General features: G+C 41.3%; 2 gene segments (V, D, J or C); one reads left to right on the top strand and one right to left on the bottom strand.

The window, feature by feature from the left end:
- The window catches only part of LOC122116632, a 246,279-nt gene that overhangs the window by 57,561 nt on the left and 171,106 nt on the right, over window positions 1–17,612 (top strand).
- Window positions 10,302–10,870, bottom strand: LOC122116717. The segment is given in 2 exon segments: window positions 10,302–10,597; window positions 10,809–10,870. Coding segments are annotated over 2 exon segments (336 nt in total).

Here is a 17,612-nt window from a genome sequence, read left to right as displayed (position 1 = left end):
AGGAAGGGGAGAGAAGGAGAATTGACCTATCCAGAAGCACTAGACTCACCAGCACCAACGGCTCCTGCCTGTAATCCTAACTACTCAGAAGGCTAAGATCTGAGGATTGCTTTTCTAAGGGACTCAGTCTGGGAGAAAGTCCATGAAAGTCATATCTTCAATTAACCAACAAAATAAAAGCAAAAGTATGACTAAAGCAGTAGAGCACTAGCCTTCAACAAAAGAAAAGGAAAGAAAAGAAAAAGCAGCTCAGGAATACCACCCAGTCCCTGAGTTCAAACCTATGGAATGGCACTCACATGCACACACACACACAAACACACATACAACTACATCTAGCTCTAAAGAGTAAAACCTAACTTCATGGCATCAGCTATTTGAACATGAGAAATATTCAGGTACCTATAATACAAAAACTCCTAACAATGTCTCTCAGACAACCTTACCATATTTTGCTACAATTATCTCCCTCAAAGAAATTTCCAGAAGGCAAAGCACCTGAAGGATTTCCTGGTGCCTGCAAACCCTATCAGGACTCAATGGAGAAATGCTCCCTCTCACACAGGGAGGAAGGATGCCAGTTCAAGGCTGTGTGAGAAGGCAGCTGTTCACACAGCAAGGCTCAATGACCCAAGGCTAGACAGGAGGTTTATGATCCAGGCTGAAGCACTGTGAAAAGGAAGTTATAATTCTGTTGGCAGTAATAATCTGCCACATCTTCAGCCTGCATGCTGCTGATAGTGAGAGTGTAGTCTGCCCCAGATCCACTGTTAATTGATTCCAGGTGGCTGAGTGGATGGGCAATACATGAACAGCTGAGGAACTTCTCCCCATTTCTGCTGATACCAAGGCACATCCTTCTCATTATCCTTGCTCTATAACAGACTCTGACTGGGCTTGCAGTTGATGGTGACACCCTCTCCTGCAGACACAGCCTTGGAGACTGAGTAACCACAATGTTCCTACAAACACCCACAATCTGGAAGGTACACTGATATTAACTATGTACACACAGATTTTATAACATGAATATAAATAGTGAAGTTTTTCATCAAAACAATATTGTAATGTCAGTATATTTATCTCTACACAGATATTAGTCTATAAATGGAAAGACAGTAGAACTTTTATGGCAACATTTTCAAATATATCACCAAACACCAAAGTAGCAGGAGCTAAAGGACTTAGATCTGTGCCACCATCTTGCTGTCCCTGTCCACCTGATTCAGCTTAGTTCCCAATTCAAAGCACTCATTTATCAAAGCTGAGAAGCAGCCTGGAGGGGCCTAGGCAAAACAATCAGCATAGGAAAAAGCAATACACCTGAGCAGTGGATGGTGAAATCATCTGATGTAAATCAACAGCCACAAAGAGCAGCAACTGAAGTGTAACTGTGCAACTATGCAACTAGAAAAGACAGTAAGGTCAACTTAGAAGCTCTAAGATTAATCTTAATGACCTAAACTACAAACTACTAGATGGCACAGTACTAGAGCTTCCATTTTAATTGAAAATATTGGCTGATATATCCATGAGACTCCATCTCCAAAAATACCAGCGTAATGCAGGACCAGAGGCCTGGCAAGGTTGAATCCGACTTCAAACCAAGTATTGCCTGAAGGGGAAAGGGAGGAAGGCATTTTTTTGTTTGTTTTGATTGTAAAGATACTGTACAGAGGAAGTGGTGCTGTGGCTCAATTGGTGGAGTGCTTGCCTTGAGCTGAAGAGCTGAAGGACAGTGCCTAGGCCCAGAGTTCAAACCCCATGATCACAAAAAGAAAAAAAAATACTGTACCGAGGGGTTACAGTTTTGTGAATACATTTCTTATTGATCATTGTTTACGCCTCCTTTGCTTTTCTCCTACTATCCCTTTCCTCCCCAGGTTCCTGAATCCTCCCTCCATTCTCCCCCCTCCCCAAATTTGTAGAGTCCGTTTTCAACATAATGTCTTGTATCTCTCATTGTCACATTGGGTCAACCGATATCCTTGTTTCAGCATTTTGTTATCCTCCTTCCCCTCCCCAAAATGGATAAATGTATATACAAGATGCAGGGTACCAAAATCAAATATAATGACAACAGGGGTTATACCATAGAAGGAAAAACATACAAAATAAAACCTAAAAATCACATAGTACATTAAAAACAACAGCAACAAAGAAAAAAACCTCTTGTGTCCATATCTTGGAGTTCATTTTGCTTAACATCATCTTATATTACATAGCTTTTGACCATTTCTGCTTGTCTAGTAAGATAATCCTAGATGTATAATAGTTATTGAAAAAAAAGGAAACTGTGTTTCTTTGTTTCTGGCTTACTTCACTTAATATAATTTTTCCAAGACTTGTCATTTCTTTACAAATGGGGTGGTGTCATTCTTTCTGATGGTAGCATAGAATTGTATTATATACACACATATATATGCATATATATACATTGTCTTGATCCGTTCATCTACTGAGGGGCATATGGGATGGTTCCATATCTTAGCTATGGTGAATAATGCTGCAGTAAATATAGTTGTGCTGCTGGGAGGGAGGTTTATATGAATCTGACATAACTGGAAATAAGTAGGACAGAATGTGCACAGGACTAGTTTGTAGTTCCCAAGAATTTTGAATTCACAACTGAAAGTAAAATTCCCACCTTTGCATTTGTTTTAAACTGGGCAATTAACTCTTTAGCTGAAACATAAATTCTTGTATTCCTCCCTGCCAAGTTCTCTCCACGTGAGCATCACAGAGTTTAACTTGCTAGGTCCAAGGAAAAGGCCTTGCTAAGCTTTCTTTCTAACATGCTTTGTCCACTTGGAAACTACCGGTGTACAGAAAGAATGACATTGCCCCATTTTTCAGGAAATGGAAAGACTTGGAAAAAAATTATATTAAGTGAAGTAAACCAGGTACAAAGAAACACAGGTCCCATGGTTTACCTTATTTGCAATATCTGAGACAAGCAGAAAATGTCAGATAAGATGATGTTAAGCAAAATGAACCCAAAGATAAGGAAACAAGTGGTTTTTATAATTCTTGCTCTTCTTTCTAATGTATTTATAAGGCACCACGTGATATTTTTGTGATATTTTGCTTTGTAGGTCCTTCCCCCCCCCCCAAGGCATAACTCTTCTTTTCACTGTATTTGATGTTGGTTTAATTTGGGAAACAGAAGGGAAAAAACAAATTGTTTAAATAGGGATACAGGTTGACCCATTGCAACAATGAGATGTACAAGATGCCATGTCGAAAAATGAACTTTACAATATACACCCGGAGGGGGGAAAGGTGGAGGTGAGGCAACAATGCTTGATAAGAAATATATTTATTGGGCTGGGAAGGTGGCTCAGTGATAGAGCGCTTGCCTTACATGCATGAGGCCCTGGGTTCGATTCCTCAGCACCACATAAGCAAAAAGAAAATAAGCTGGAAGTGGTGCTATGGCTCAAATGGTAGAGCACTAGCCTAGAGCAGTAGAGCTGAGGGACAGCACCCAGGCCCAGAGTTCAGGCCCCACGACCGGACCGAAAAAAAAAAAAAAGAAATGTACTTATTGCCTTGCTCATGTGATTTTAACCCCTCTGTACAGTATTTTCACAATAAAAACTTATTTAAAAAAAAGAAAGTATCCCTGTAGCTGAACTCTATGCTATCAATGATAGAAAACTGAAAGGCCATACCTGGGAGGGCCAAATTGTTTATCATCTTAGCTGGGAAGGAACCAATAGTTAACTGTTCCCCTCCAAGAGATGAATTCCCACACCTCTACTGCACTGGGTCTCCTTACTGTCTTAGAGAGGTTGGTCCAAAGCATTTCCAATCCCACTTCTGCAATAATACATCCAGAATGTCCACATGGCCTCCTACTGCCCACTGAGGAAAACAGCAAGGAATTTGTTTGTACTTGCTTCTGTCCAATAGAGAAATTATTTGACACAACTAAGATGCCTCCTTCCATGCCCTTTAAATGTTGCCACATTGCTGCACCCACCATACAATTTGCATAGTGCGCCCTAGGGAGGAGTCTCCTTGCTAAGTTTAACTTCTCACCCTGAGTTCACTGATCAGGACTCCTCATTTCAGTCTCTCAAGATGAGATGCCCTGCTGAGCTCCTGGGGCTGCTGATGCTCTGGATCCCTGGTAAGGACACAGAGAGATGAAGGAGAGGAGAAAGGAGATGGGGTGTGAGGGTGAGGCCTAGGAGGAATTACTGTTGCTGTTGTGTGTTCTGTCCACATGTGAGATGTATGGGTTTTTTTTTTGGGGGGGGGGCGGTCGTGGGCCTGAACTCTGGGCCTGGGTGTTGTCCCTCAGCTCTTCAGCTCAGGATAGAGTTCTACCACTTGAGGCACAGCGCCACTTCCGGCTTTTTGTTCTGCTTATGTGGTGCTGAGAAATCCAACCCAGAGCCTCATGCATGCAAGGCAAGCACTCTACCACTGAGCCACCTTCCCAACCGCAGATGTGTGGATTTCTTACTTCAGGATGGCAGATGCTCTTTAGATCTGTAAGGAGAGGAAGACTGCAGAGCATCTGGACCTAGATTCTGCTAAAAATAGAGTGAGATGGTATGGGCAATGCCCTTTGGATGAAAATCTTACATCCTGTCTTAAAATGAATATATAAATTATAAATCAAAATTCCAACAGTACTCTAGCTCATACTGTGCAAGAGGAACATAGTTAAACCTGCTAAAAAAAATTGTATACATGACCTGGCACTTGTCTTTCATGTTTTAGCATCTTGTGGAGACATCGTGATGACACAGACTCCACCCTCCCTGTCCATCAACCCTGAAGAGCCTGCCTCCATCTCCTGCAAGTCCAGTGAGAGCCTCCTGTATAGCAATGGAAACAAAAACTTGCATTGGTACCTGCAGAAGCCAGGCCAGTCTCCACAACTCCTGATCTATAAGGTTTCTAACCGATTTACTGGGGTCCCAGACAGGTTCAGTGGCAGTGGGTCAGGCACAGATTTCATGCTGACAATCAGCAAGGTGAAGCCTGAGGATGCGGGGGTTTATTACTGCGGGCAATATACATAACGCCCTAACACTGTGCTACAGCCCAAAGCCAAAACCTCCCTGCGTGGGGCAGCCCAGCTGTGCCCATGTGCTGCTTGCCTGGGGACCAGCAGAGCACATTCTCTGAGTCTGTGTGCAAGGACAAGGTTGGGGAACTCAGAGCTATAAACTACAGCTGAGGTCTCTGTCCCATGGGGGCCTCGGCTACACTCAACAAAACCATTATTGGTGAGCTGCAACAGATGTCCCAAAGCATTTGTGTCAAAAGTGTGCAGATGCCACACGTCACTTCTGAGTAAGCAGACAGGACTAAGTGAAGGAATTTTACAGACGGGCTGAAGACCTGTTTTCTTGGAAATATTTTCCCACGGACACAGGAAAGTGTGACTTCTGCAAAAGATTTGGTGCCTTGCCAATTCTGTGCTTTCTGACATAGAAACTAAGGCACAAACACACAAAATTTACTTCACTTTTAAAAAGTAATGAAAGGAAAATCATGAAAATAACATGTTTTCACTTCCATTCTCATTATTTCAGGATCTAGAGGGATATGATGTTGTAGAATCGGTCTTCTATACATCACCCCTAAAGAGCTGGCCTGCATCTCAAGAAAAACTCAGAAAGGCTTCTCATAGTGCCGCCCACCTCTAATACCTCTAATACCTGCTACATAGGAGGCTGAGATTAACAGGACTGTAGTTAAAGCCCAACCCAGGGAAAGGGTTAGCAAGATGTCATCTGAGCAAACAAACTGGCTGGATGGCACACACATTTGTTGTTCCAGCTATGCAGGAGGTTGTAGGTAGAAGGCTCTTTGTCAGATCTGATCAAAAATGAAAGACTTTACCTAGAAAATAACCAAAGCAAAAATGACAAGGGGTGGCTTGGCTCAAGTGGTAGAGTGTCTAACAAACAAGAGGCCCTGAGATCAAACCCACCACCCAGGAATAAAAGACAACACTAGTGAAGACATCCTCATTGTTGGTGCCTGACATCACTGCACATTCCATGGGAAGTGGTGCCCACCATGAATAACTCTGAAACTTTGCTAATTCAATGATTACTAAAGATCCTACCCACCGGCACCTTAAATCCAATCACGTTACCAATCCATCATCAGCTCATAAGCAAGTTGGTCAAAGGTGTCTGTGCCCTCATTCTATACTGTGGATGACCTAGGACAGAATGGCATCCAAGACAGACCTTAGAGCTCTGTTGGCAAGGAGGACCACAGAAGGCAGCACTGGGTTGGGAAGCTCAGCAGTGAGCAAAATACAGAGCAGGGAGGGCACCCAAGGCTTGGGACTCATGCTCATAAAAATGGCATCAGTGCCTTTTTATAGGGAAAGGATCAAGACAATGGAGAAAAAAGAAAATGAGACTGAAAAAATACTGTTTACAAAACAAATGAACCAAAACTTACAGTTCATTTACACTATTATATAAAATAAACACTGGAAAGTGGTACTGATGGAAATATTATGTTCTCTTGCTTAGAAAAGAAAATAAGAAGATATGCACGCTGGAATGTGTAAATGAATAGATGCATGTAAACTAATACCAGCTGCACAGACAACATGGAGAATATCTTAAAGGGTTTAAGATGTGAATGTGGCCAAATGGGGTTACTTGAGCTTTTGGCCATGGAGTATAGGAGAATCATGATTCCAACACAGCCAGGCAGAGAGTTCATTCTCATCAACAATGTAAAAGGGCATATCTTCCTCACATCCCTACCTGCACCTGCTGTGACTGGTGTTCTGGATGGTGGCTATGCTGAGTACTTGAGTATAGCCATGGTGCCTGGGGCATAGAGCATCAGCGGCAGCTTGCTCTGAGTTCACCAACTTTGTCCTCACATGCAAGCTCTGACAATCTCCCTGCTGATTCCCAACCAGCCATACATGGGGACAGCTTAATGTGGGGCCAGCGTGAGAAATTTGCTCCAAAGCAGTCACTCTGGACCCAAACTCCTTCTTCCTCTTCTTCCTCCTCCTCACTATGACTGACAATGTGTCTAGAGGCCTACTCTACCAGATTCCATTTTCTTTTTTTTTTAATTGTGAAAATACCATACAGAGGGGTTACAATTACATGAGCAATGTAATGAGTACATTTCTTATCAAGCATCAGTGCTGTAAATAAAGTGAAAATTCTCCAGAAACACCCAGAAAATTCCAAAACATGAACCCAGAAATGTCAGTTGGTCACTGGTCCTAATTGCAGTGCTAATCCAGTGCTGAGCAGTTTTCTTTTTCTAACTGAGATACTATTTCCCTGCACAAAATTGAAGCTCAATTATTAAGGGACAAGAGATGAAGAGGAAAAATAGGAAGTCCTAAGATAGTAATATAAGCAAGGAGAGAGTGGGTATATCTGTTATCAATAGGTAATTCTCAGAAGATGAGAGCCCAATGCCTGGTAAAGGCTAATAATTGGGAAATGCAGAAAAGTATTGTGCACGCAAAAAAGAAACATTGACTGGAAAAAAATAAATAAAAGTTTTGAAAATATTTGGAAAGGATTTGAATAAGGGAAAACTGAGAAAGTTCCAGATTGGAAATATGAGAATTCCTCTTTATTAAAATAATTTCAGTTATAAAAATGTTCATAATGCCCTTCATGGGTTCAAAACATATTAGCACCTGGGGCTGGGAATGTGGCTTCGTGGTACAGTGCTTGCCTAGCATGCACGAGACCCTGGGTTTGATTCCTCAGTACCATATAAACAATAAATTAAAGAAAGAAGTAAAATTAAAAGAGAAAAAAAGAAATATAGAAAATATTAGCACCCTAAGGTCATTATAGTCAGGAGATTTATATTAGATGATTTATATTTACTCTTCAAATTTTGCCACTTTTCCCATCTGTCCTCTTTTTTTCTAGTCTGAGTTACAAACAATAATCATAGCAAGGGATGTATGTGTCTCTTACTTTCTTACAGTCTGAGATGGATCCTCTGGATTATTAGACACAAACTATTGTTTTAAAAAGCCAACAGGTAAAATACAAAGGTAAAGTGCCCTATCATAATGAAAAGTGACCCTCAACAGTAAATCTCAAGGACAATAATTAACATTGGCACTATGAAATGTTTAGCCCTATTTGTGGTACTATTTAAATGAATGTACTATGAAATTTTTTAAGTTACTTAGTCTCAACAAAAGAAATCTTTGGGGAAAATGGAAAATAGAAAATAGGAGAATTCATGAAAGAATCTCAAGGAAATTAAATAGGGACATCTCAGAAAAAGAAATAAAAATGCTCAGTAGACAATGAGGAAATTCTCAGCATCTCTGGCCATAAAGAAAATGCACATAAAAAACAACACTGAGATAACACCTCACCCCACTTAGAATGGCCATCATCAAGAACACATAGAACAATAGATGCCAATGCAGATGTGGGAAGAAAGGAAGACTAACACACTGTGGGTGTGTACTACTGCACCCACTGTGGAATGCAATTTTACAATTCCTCAAAAACTAAACATAGACACATCCTGGGGTCCAGAAAATCCACTCTGGGGCATTTATTCAAAGATAAATAGATGGTATTTTTTTCACTCAACACACAGTAAATCCTCCACAAACATTCTGAATAAATTAATGGCATGGCTTTCTTCATATCAGTATTTTTAAATATTTATCATTCCTCTACAAAATTTTGTGTGTTTGTGTGCCAATACTAGAACTATAACTCAAGGCCTGAGTGTTGACCCTTAGCTTATGTGGTCAGGGTTAGTATTCTACCATCTGAGTCACAGATCCACTTTCAGATTTGGGGGGGTAATTGGAGATCAGAGTCTCACACTTTCCCATCCATGCTGGCTTGGAACCGTGATTCTCAAATGTCAGCCTCTTGAGTAGCTAGTAGTACAACTATGAGCCAACAGCTCCTGGCTAAAAAACATTAATGACAAAAAGTATTCAGAGTGGCATACCTTGGGTTATCTTTTCAGATACTGATATCAATTCAGAAACTAAATCTCTTTAGCACACAGATTTCACATAGGGACAGAGAAAAAATATTGAGATGACTTTTCACTTTGCCTTTACACACGAAAATGCCCATGTAAGTAACATACTGCAGAAGGAACGCATGTTATAGTAAATCTAAGACCCACAATACCTTTCTACCAAAATATTGGATTTGGTTGCCCACGGGAAAACTAAAGAGAAAATAGACAAAAGATGAGAAAACCTAATGGGAAATGCTGTCACACCTTTCTAGTGATTGAATTGCACAAAGCAAGAATGACCTTTGAAAGAAAGGATGACTGAAAGATCTGAAGGGAGATAAAAGGGACAGGATGTGAGGAGTTACTACAGGAATGCATTTGGTTTCAAGTTGACCACAGAAGCTGAGCAGGAAAACAGAGTGCAGGGACAGAAGAAATGAACTAGGAATATGATTTTCTATGTTTCAGGTTTTGAAAGAAGAGATCAAAGGCTTAATATTGGGAAGGAAATAAATTCAGAAGATACCTATTTGGTTTTAATATTGGGAAGTAAAGAACCAGAATAAAGAAATAGGGCCAAAGTAGATGCATCCAAGATTAAATGGGGTTGGGGAGAAGAAGAATTGATCTACTCAGAAGCACTAGATCTACCAGTACCAATAGTTCCTGCCCATAATCCCAGCTACTAAGAAGGCTGAGATCTAAGGATTGCAAGTCAATTGCCAGCCACCCTGCCAGCAATAAAGTCTATGAGACTCTTTTCTTCAATTAACCACAAAAAAAGTGGACATATGCCTCAAGGGGTAGAGCACTAGCCTCAACAAAAGAAAAGAAAATTCTCAGGAACAGCACCTATGCCCTGAGTTCAAGCCTCAGGTACAGCACACACACACACACACACACACACACACACACACACACACACACACACACACACACACACACACACACACAAACTACTAATCAATCTATCTCTAAAGAATAAAGACTAAATTCATTGCATCAGCCACTTGACATGAGCAATATTCAGGAACTTGTCACACCAAAATTCCTAACAATGTCTCTTGGATAACCTTAACGATATTTCTCTAAAATTATCTCCCTCAAAGAGGAAAACAAAAAGACCAGGTCCCTGAATATTTCCTAGTCCCTGGAAACCCTACCAGCACTAAATGTTGAAATGCAACCTCTCAGGCAGACAGGAAGGATGCCAGTTCAGAGCTGTGTGAGAAGGCAGCTGTTCACACAGCAAGGCTCACTGATCCATGGCCTGGGGAGGAGGTTTATGAACGAGGCTGAAGCATGGTGGCATATAAGTTATAATGCTGTCCTCAGTAATAATCTGCCATATCTACAGCCTCTATTCTACTGATGGTCAGTGTGAAATCAGTCCCAGACCCACTGCCAATGAACCTATCAGGGACTCCAGATGCCTGGGTAGATGCCCCATACATGAGAAGCTTAGGAGCTTTTCCTGGTTTCTGTTGATACCAAGCCAAGTAGTTATTACCACCTGATAACAGACTCTGGCTGGACTTGCAGTTGATGGTGACCCTTTCTCCTGCAGACACAGACAGGGACCTTGGAGACTGAGTAACAACAATTTCTGCACAAGCACCTGCAACCAGGAATGCACAATGATCATTCATACAATTAGGCAGAAAGACAGGTAGGCAGATAAACAGCTGTTATAACATAGAAATAAATACTGAACTATGCCATAAAAATATATTCCCTAATGTTATATCAGTATATTCATCTCTATAGAGATATTAGTCTACAAACGGGAATGCAGATAAACTTTTTTGTGACATTTTCAAATATCTCACCAGACATCCAAAGGAAAAGGAGCACAAGGACCTGGGTCTGTGCTGCCATCTTCCTGTCCCAGTCCACTTGACGCAGCTCAGGTCCCAATTCAGAAGGACTCATTTATTAAAACTGACAAGCAGCCTGGGGGGTCTTATGCAAAGCAATCTGCATAAAAGGAAGCAAATAACCAGAACAGTGGATTATAAAAATGCTTGATACCAATCAAGAGCCCAAATGTAATTGTGCAACTAGAAAACAGAGCAAAGACAATTTACAAGCTCTAAGCTCAATCTGAAGACCTAAACTACTAACCAATAGATGGAGTAGTAATAGACTTTCAGGGTTAAACAATATTAGTTTGACTTTTACAGAAATGATAGGCAAACTAGCTCAAACAGATAGAGTTAAACACAATAATATAATATAAAAAAGCAACAAATATTCAAGAATAAAAAAGAGATGGAGGAGAAGGAAAGAGGAAGGAAGGAAAATTTGGGCAAAGAAAAGATGGGGAAAGATACAATAAAAAAAGTGACAAATTTGGTCTGCGGTTTGAAGTCAGAGGCTCATGTTTCCTCTGTATTTATGCTTCTCTGGAGCTGTACCAGTTTTACCATGCCTCAGGTGCACTTTTTTAGGGTTATTTTCGAGATTGAGTGGAACATACTTTTCTTCCCATATCTGCTTCAAACCTCATCTTCATGGAAGCAGCACTATGGCTCCAGTGGTAGAGAGCTAGCCTTGAACTGAAGAGCTCAGAGACAGTGGCCAGGCCCAGAGTTCAAGCCCCACGACCAACAGAAATGGGGCTGTGGCCCAATGGTACAGCACTAATCTCAAGCAAAAATGCTTGGAGACTGCCTTCAGAACATGAGTTCAAGCCCATAACTTACAAACAAAAACAAAGACAAAACTCTTCTAGACCTCATCCTCCTGACTCCCCAGGATCAGAGTATAAGTCAGCAGTGCTTGGCTTCAGGACATTTTCTTTCAAAAGCAATCTTAAACCTTAAGTATAAAACCAGAAATAACATTGTCCACTCAATGTGCATGTTAAGTGTTCCATTTAACCAATATGATCTCCCTTCTTACATTATTTCAAAGGTAATTTTCTGCAATCATTTTCTCAAGTTGAAAAATATTATAGCATAAAAAAAGATTCAAAGCTCAGCTAGAAACTGTTAGCTAGGGGGCCTGCCACAGTACAAGAAAGCCAAAAATGCCATGATGGAGGAAGATACCAATTTCAAGCCCAAGAATATGAACTAATGCTCCCAAGACAGTTCTAACAAGTTACTTTTTCCTCTAGACTTCAGCAGAACATTACAATTTTGCTTTGTGACTGCTCCAAAGAGTTAAATTTTGCTTTCTTTCGTTCCTGTAATATTGCTCATTCCGTTTAGACAAGTACAAAATAAGGTTTTAGAAACCCAAAAAAGTCAGCTATAACTACTTTTCACAGTGTGTGGAGACTTCTCTGTTTCTTCTAGATAGAGACATCCAAAGAGATCCTTTTACACTAAAAGAAAACGTGACCGACTCCTTAGTTGTTACTTTTCTACAAATCAAGTGTCCATTGTGAGGTGGTATATTACATCGGACAGGAAAGTCCGAGAGACACTTATAAACCACTAGAAAACCGGAAGAGGCACTGTGGCTCAAGTGGTAGAGAGCTCGCCTTGAGATGAAGACTGCAGGGACAACACCCAAGCCCAGAGTTCAAGCCCGATGTCTGACCAAAAAATAAAAAGGGAAGATATATATGGAAACAACAATAACAGAATGTTCACCAGTTTTTAAAAACTATTTCCTAGGATACTTATATACACTACTAAAGTGTAATTTCCCACCTTAGCGCTTATCTTAATTGTTTTTTTTATTTTTTATTGTGAAAATACTGTACAGAGGAGTTACAATTACATGGGCAAGATAGTGAGTACATTTCTTATCCAGCATTGTAGCCTCCTCCTTTGTTTACACTTCCCATCCCTTCCCAGCCTCCCCCCCTTCCCCTACCCAATCCTCCCCCCCCCCCCACCAATGTTATAAAGTTCGTTTTCGACATGACAACTTGTACTTCTCTTGTTGCAATGGGTCCACCTGTATCCTTATTTAAATGACTTGTTTTCCCCTTCCCCTCCACAAATTATACCGACATCAAATACAGTGAAAGCAGGGGTTATACTGTGGGGGAGAGATATACAAAGCAACAAAGAAATAATCTTATAAATGTGTTAGAAACAAATGCAAGAAAGAAAAAAAAACATTTAAATACATATCTTAGGGTTCATTTTCCTAACATCACCTTATCCGACCTTTTCTGCTTGACTCATACATATACTAGATATTACAAATAAGGGAAACCATGGGACCTATGTTTCTTTGGGCTTGGCTTACTTCACTTAATATAATTTTTTCCAAGTCTTTCCATTTCCTAACAAATGGGGCAATGTCATTCTTTCTGATGGAGGCATAGAATTCCATTGTGTATATAAACCACCTTTTCTTGATCCATTCATCTACTGAGGGGCATCTGGGTTGGTTCCATACCTTAGCTATGATAAATAATGCTGCAATAAACATAGTTGTGCTGGTAGCTTTAGTATGGTTTTGTTTGTGATCTTTTGGGTAAATGCCCAAAAGTGGGATTGCTGGGTCATAGGGGAGCTCTATGTGGAGTCCTTAGCGCTTATCTTGAAGCAGACAATTAGCTCTATACTTAAAACAGAAATTTTTTTCCCTCCCTTCAGAGTTCTCTTCACATGAACATCACACAGTTTAATTCATTAAGACAAAGGAAAAGCCATTGCTAGGTGTTGTTTCTAATATGCTTTGTCAACTTGGCTACTACCAACATAGCTCAAGTCTATTGTGTCAATGGTAGGAAACTGAAGGACAATATTTGGGAGAGCAAAATTGTTTATCTTCTTAGCTTGGAAGGAACCAAATAGGCACTGCTCCCCTCCAAGAGACCAGTCCCCACACCTGCACTGCATTGGGTCTCATTGCTGTCTTAGAGAGGGTGGTCCATATGCACCTCACCTCCCCCTTCTGCCATAAAAAAAACTTCCAGACCTTCCACATGGCCTCTTACTGCCCATTGGGGCAGGCATCATCAAATTATCCTTACTAGATTCTTCCCAATACAAAAATTATTTGGTGCAACAATGATGCCTCCTTATGTGCCCCTTAAGTCTTTCCATATTGCTGCACCCAGCATACAATTTGCATAATGCTCCCTAGGGAGGAGCCTCCTTGCTAAGGCTAAGATAAAAGCTTAACTCTCACCCTAAGTTGACTGATCAGGACTCCTCCTTTCAGCTTCTCAAGATGAGATGCCCTGCTCAGCTCCTGGGTCTGCTGATGCTCTGGATCCCTGGTAAGGGCACAGAGAGATGGAGAGAAGGAAGGAAATGGGGTGTGAGGGTGGGGTCTAGTGCACCACTGCTGCTGTTGTGTGTTCTGTCCACATGTGAGGTATGTGGATCTCATACTTCAGAATGGCAGGTGCTGTTTAGAGCTCTGAGGGGGAGGAAGAATCCAGGGCATCAGGATCTAGATTCTGGTAAAATTTGTTCTATAGTGTGAGATGGTAAGAAGAACACCCTAAGGGCACATATCTTAAAACTGAATATTTACAATTCAAATCAAAATTCAACCAATAATTCAGAACAATGTAGGAAAATTATGGAAACAGCTAAAAATTTTTATGTGACTCCCCACTTGACTTCCTTCTTTCTAGGATCCAGTGCAGACATTGTGATGACACAGACTCCACACTCCCTGATCGTTGCCCCTGAAGAGCCAGTCTCCATTTCCTGCAAGTCCAGTGAGAGTCTCCTGAATAGCAATGGATACACATACTTGCATTGATACCTGCAGAAGCCAGGCCAGTCTCCACAACTCCTTGTCTATATGCTTTCCAACAGATTTACTGGGGTCCCAGACAGATTCAGTGGCAGTGGGTCAGGCACAGATTTCACACTGAAAATCAGCAAGGTGAAGCCTGAGGATGCAGGGATTTATTACTGCGGGCAAAGCAATAAACGCCCTACCACTGTGCTACAGCCCAGAGCAAAAACCTCCCTGCATGGGTCAGCCCAGCTGTGCCCATGTGCTGCTTGCCTGGGGACCAGCAGAGCAGATTCTCTGGGTCTGTGTGCAAGGACAAGGTTGGGCAACTCAGAGTTATAAACTGCAGCTGAGGTCTCTGTCCCATGGGGGCCTCAGCTATACTCAATGAAACCTCATTGCTGGTCAGCTGTAACACACACCCATAGCATTTGTGACAGAAAAGTACAGATGCCTTAAGGCACTTCTGGGTAAGTAGAAAAAACTAACTCAAGGAAGTTTCCAGAAAGATTGAAGATACGTTTTTTTTCAGATTTTCCCAAAGACACAGGAAGGTGGTATCCTCGACTTCTAGAAGGGATTTGTGCCTTGCCAATTCTGTTCCTTTTCAGATTGAGATATAAACTAAATCACAAACACAAAATATGACTTATTGAGTAAAAGTAATAAAAGGAAAAATCATGAAAATGCCTTATAATGATTGCACTTAATTTTTCAGTTCTCCTTATTTCAGGATCCAGAGGGGATCATGTGATGCTGCAGACTCTGCTCTTCTGATCCATCTCCCTTAGAGAGCTGGCCTGTATCTCAAAAGAATCACAGAAGGCCTCCCATACTGACTCATACCTGTAATCCCTGCTACTCAGGAGGCTGAGATGGAAATTATAGTTCAATCCCTACACAGGAAAAAGTTTAGCAAGACTCAATTTTAGCAAACAAGTTGGTATGAGGGCACACATTTGCAGTTCCAGCTATGCAAGAGGCTGTAGGTCAGAAGATCTTTGCAAAATCTGAGCAAAAATAAAAGACTTTACCTAAAATATACCTAAAGCAAAAAGGGAGTAGGGGTGGCATGGCTCAAGTGGTAGAGTGTCTGCAAGGAGGGAGGCCTTTGTTCAAACCTGTCAGAGGCAGGGAATAAACAACAGAAATGAAGTCATCTTTTCTGGGTGGCACTGGCCATCACTGCACATTGCATGGGACATGGTTGCCAATATGAATGCTTCTCAATCTTCACTGACTCTACGATTCCTAAAGACAGTGGGCACATCACCAAGTCCTATCACATGTCACCAATCCATCATGAGTGCTTAAGCAAGCTGGCCACAGGTCCCTCGTTATGTACTGTGTATGGAGTGGAAGAGAAGGGCATAGAAGACAGGCCTTAGACCCCTGATGTTGAGGAGTATCACAGAAGACAGCTCCTACTCTGAGAAGGTCAGCAGGAAACAAAACATAGTGCCAGAAAGGAATCCAAGGCTTAGGACCAGGCACATAAAATGGCATCAGTACCTTCTCACAGGGAAAGCACCTAAGAGAATAAAGAGAAGGAAGGAAGTACTCTTTGTAAAACAAAGTAAAACAAAAATCACAGTTTCCACTATTATATAAAAGAAAGGATAAGGAGAGCTGTGCTGATGGAAAGATTATATTTCCTCATCTAGAAAGGAAGGTATTAAGACATGCACATTGGAATGTATAAATTAATAGGTACAGGTAAACTAAAACTGGCTGCACAGACAAACATGGAGAATATCTTATAGGATTTAAGATGTGTATGTGGCCAAGTGGGGATACTTGGGCCTCTAATCCTAGTCTTTCAAGATGCAGATCAGGAGAATCCTAGGCAAGAGTTCATTCTCCATTCCCACTAGCACTTGCTGTTGCTGGTATTCTTGGTGGTGGATATTCTGAGTAACTGAGTAGCCATGGCCCCTATGAGACAGAGACCTCAACTACAACTTGGATGTCGCTCATAGGCTCAGAGCATCTGCCCTTCTTGACCCCAGACAAGCCACACATGGGGACAGCTGGGCCACTCCACTCAGGGAGGTTTTAGCTCTGGGCTGTACCACACAGGTAAGATATTGTGGGCCTTGGAAGTAGCAGTAAACTCCAGCATCCTCAGCAGTGTGGACATTGCTGATTTCCAGAGTGAAATCTGTGCCTGAGCTGTATGGGACTCAAAAGGCCTTTGGGAAGTCTTATAAACCATTTGCCATGGAGCCTGGCCTGACCTCACATGAAATTGAGTCATTTGCAGAGAAGTGAGCAGATCTGGGGCCTTCATAGTAAGCAAAGCAAGCCATATTCAGAAGGACAGTCATATGTGTTTGCTAAACCTAAAAGATAACTATTCATGTAAACACACAAAGGAATATGGGACATACATGACATGTTTTTAATCTATGAACATATGTACTAAGTATATGTGGAAGTGTGGGATTGTTGGCGAGAATTGAAAGAAGAAAAGAGGAATTTAAAGGGTGAACAGTATCTAAACGCATTGCATCTGGAAAATGGGGTGCAGGAAAGGAAGAAAAGAGGAATTTAAAGGGTGAACAGTATCTAAACCCATTGCATCTGGAGAATGGGGTGCAGGAAAGGAGAGACAAACTAGGAATATGGACTTCTCTGTTTGTGGTTTTGAAACAAGGGATCAGGGGTTTAATACTGGAATGGAAATTAATTCAGAAAATAATTGGGGTTAATACTGAAAAATGGAAGAGACCAGAAAAGTAAGTAATAGGATCAAAATGGAAGCATCCAGAATTAAAGAGGGTCAGGAGGACAAGAAGAATTGATCTATCCAGACACACTAAAGACACTAATGCCAGTAATTCGGCCTATAATCCTAGCTACTCCGAAGGTAGTGATCTGAGCATTGCAGTTCAAACCCAACCAGCCTGGGCAGGAAATACCATGAGACTCTTATCTTCAATAACCACCAAAAAAGTGGGGGTATGACT

Source organism: Dipodomys spectabilis, unplaced genomic scaffold (genome assembly GCF_019054845.1).
Source record: "Dipodomys spectabilis isolate Male_0828 unplaced genomic scaffold, ASM1905484v1 ptg000137l, whole genome shotgun sequence".
Taxonomy (NCBI): domain Eukaryota; kingdom Metazoa; phylum Chordata; class Mammalia; order Rodentia; family Heteromyidae; genus Dipodomys; species Dipodomys spectabilis.
Note: the sequence above shows the minus strand (reverse complement) of the source record. Positions and strands in the feature narration are given on the sequence as shown.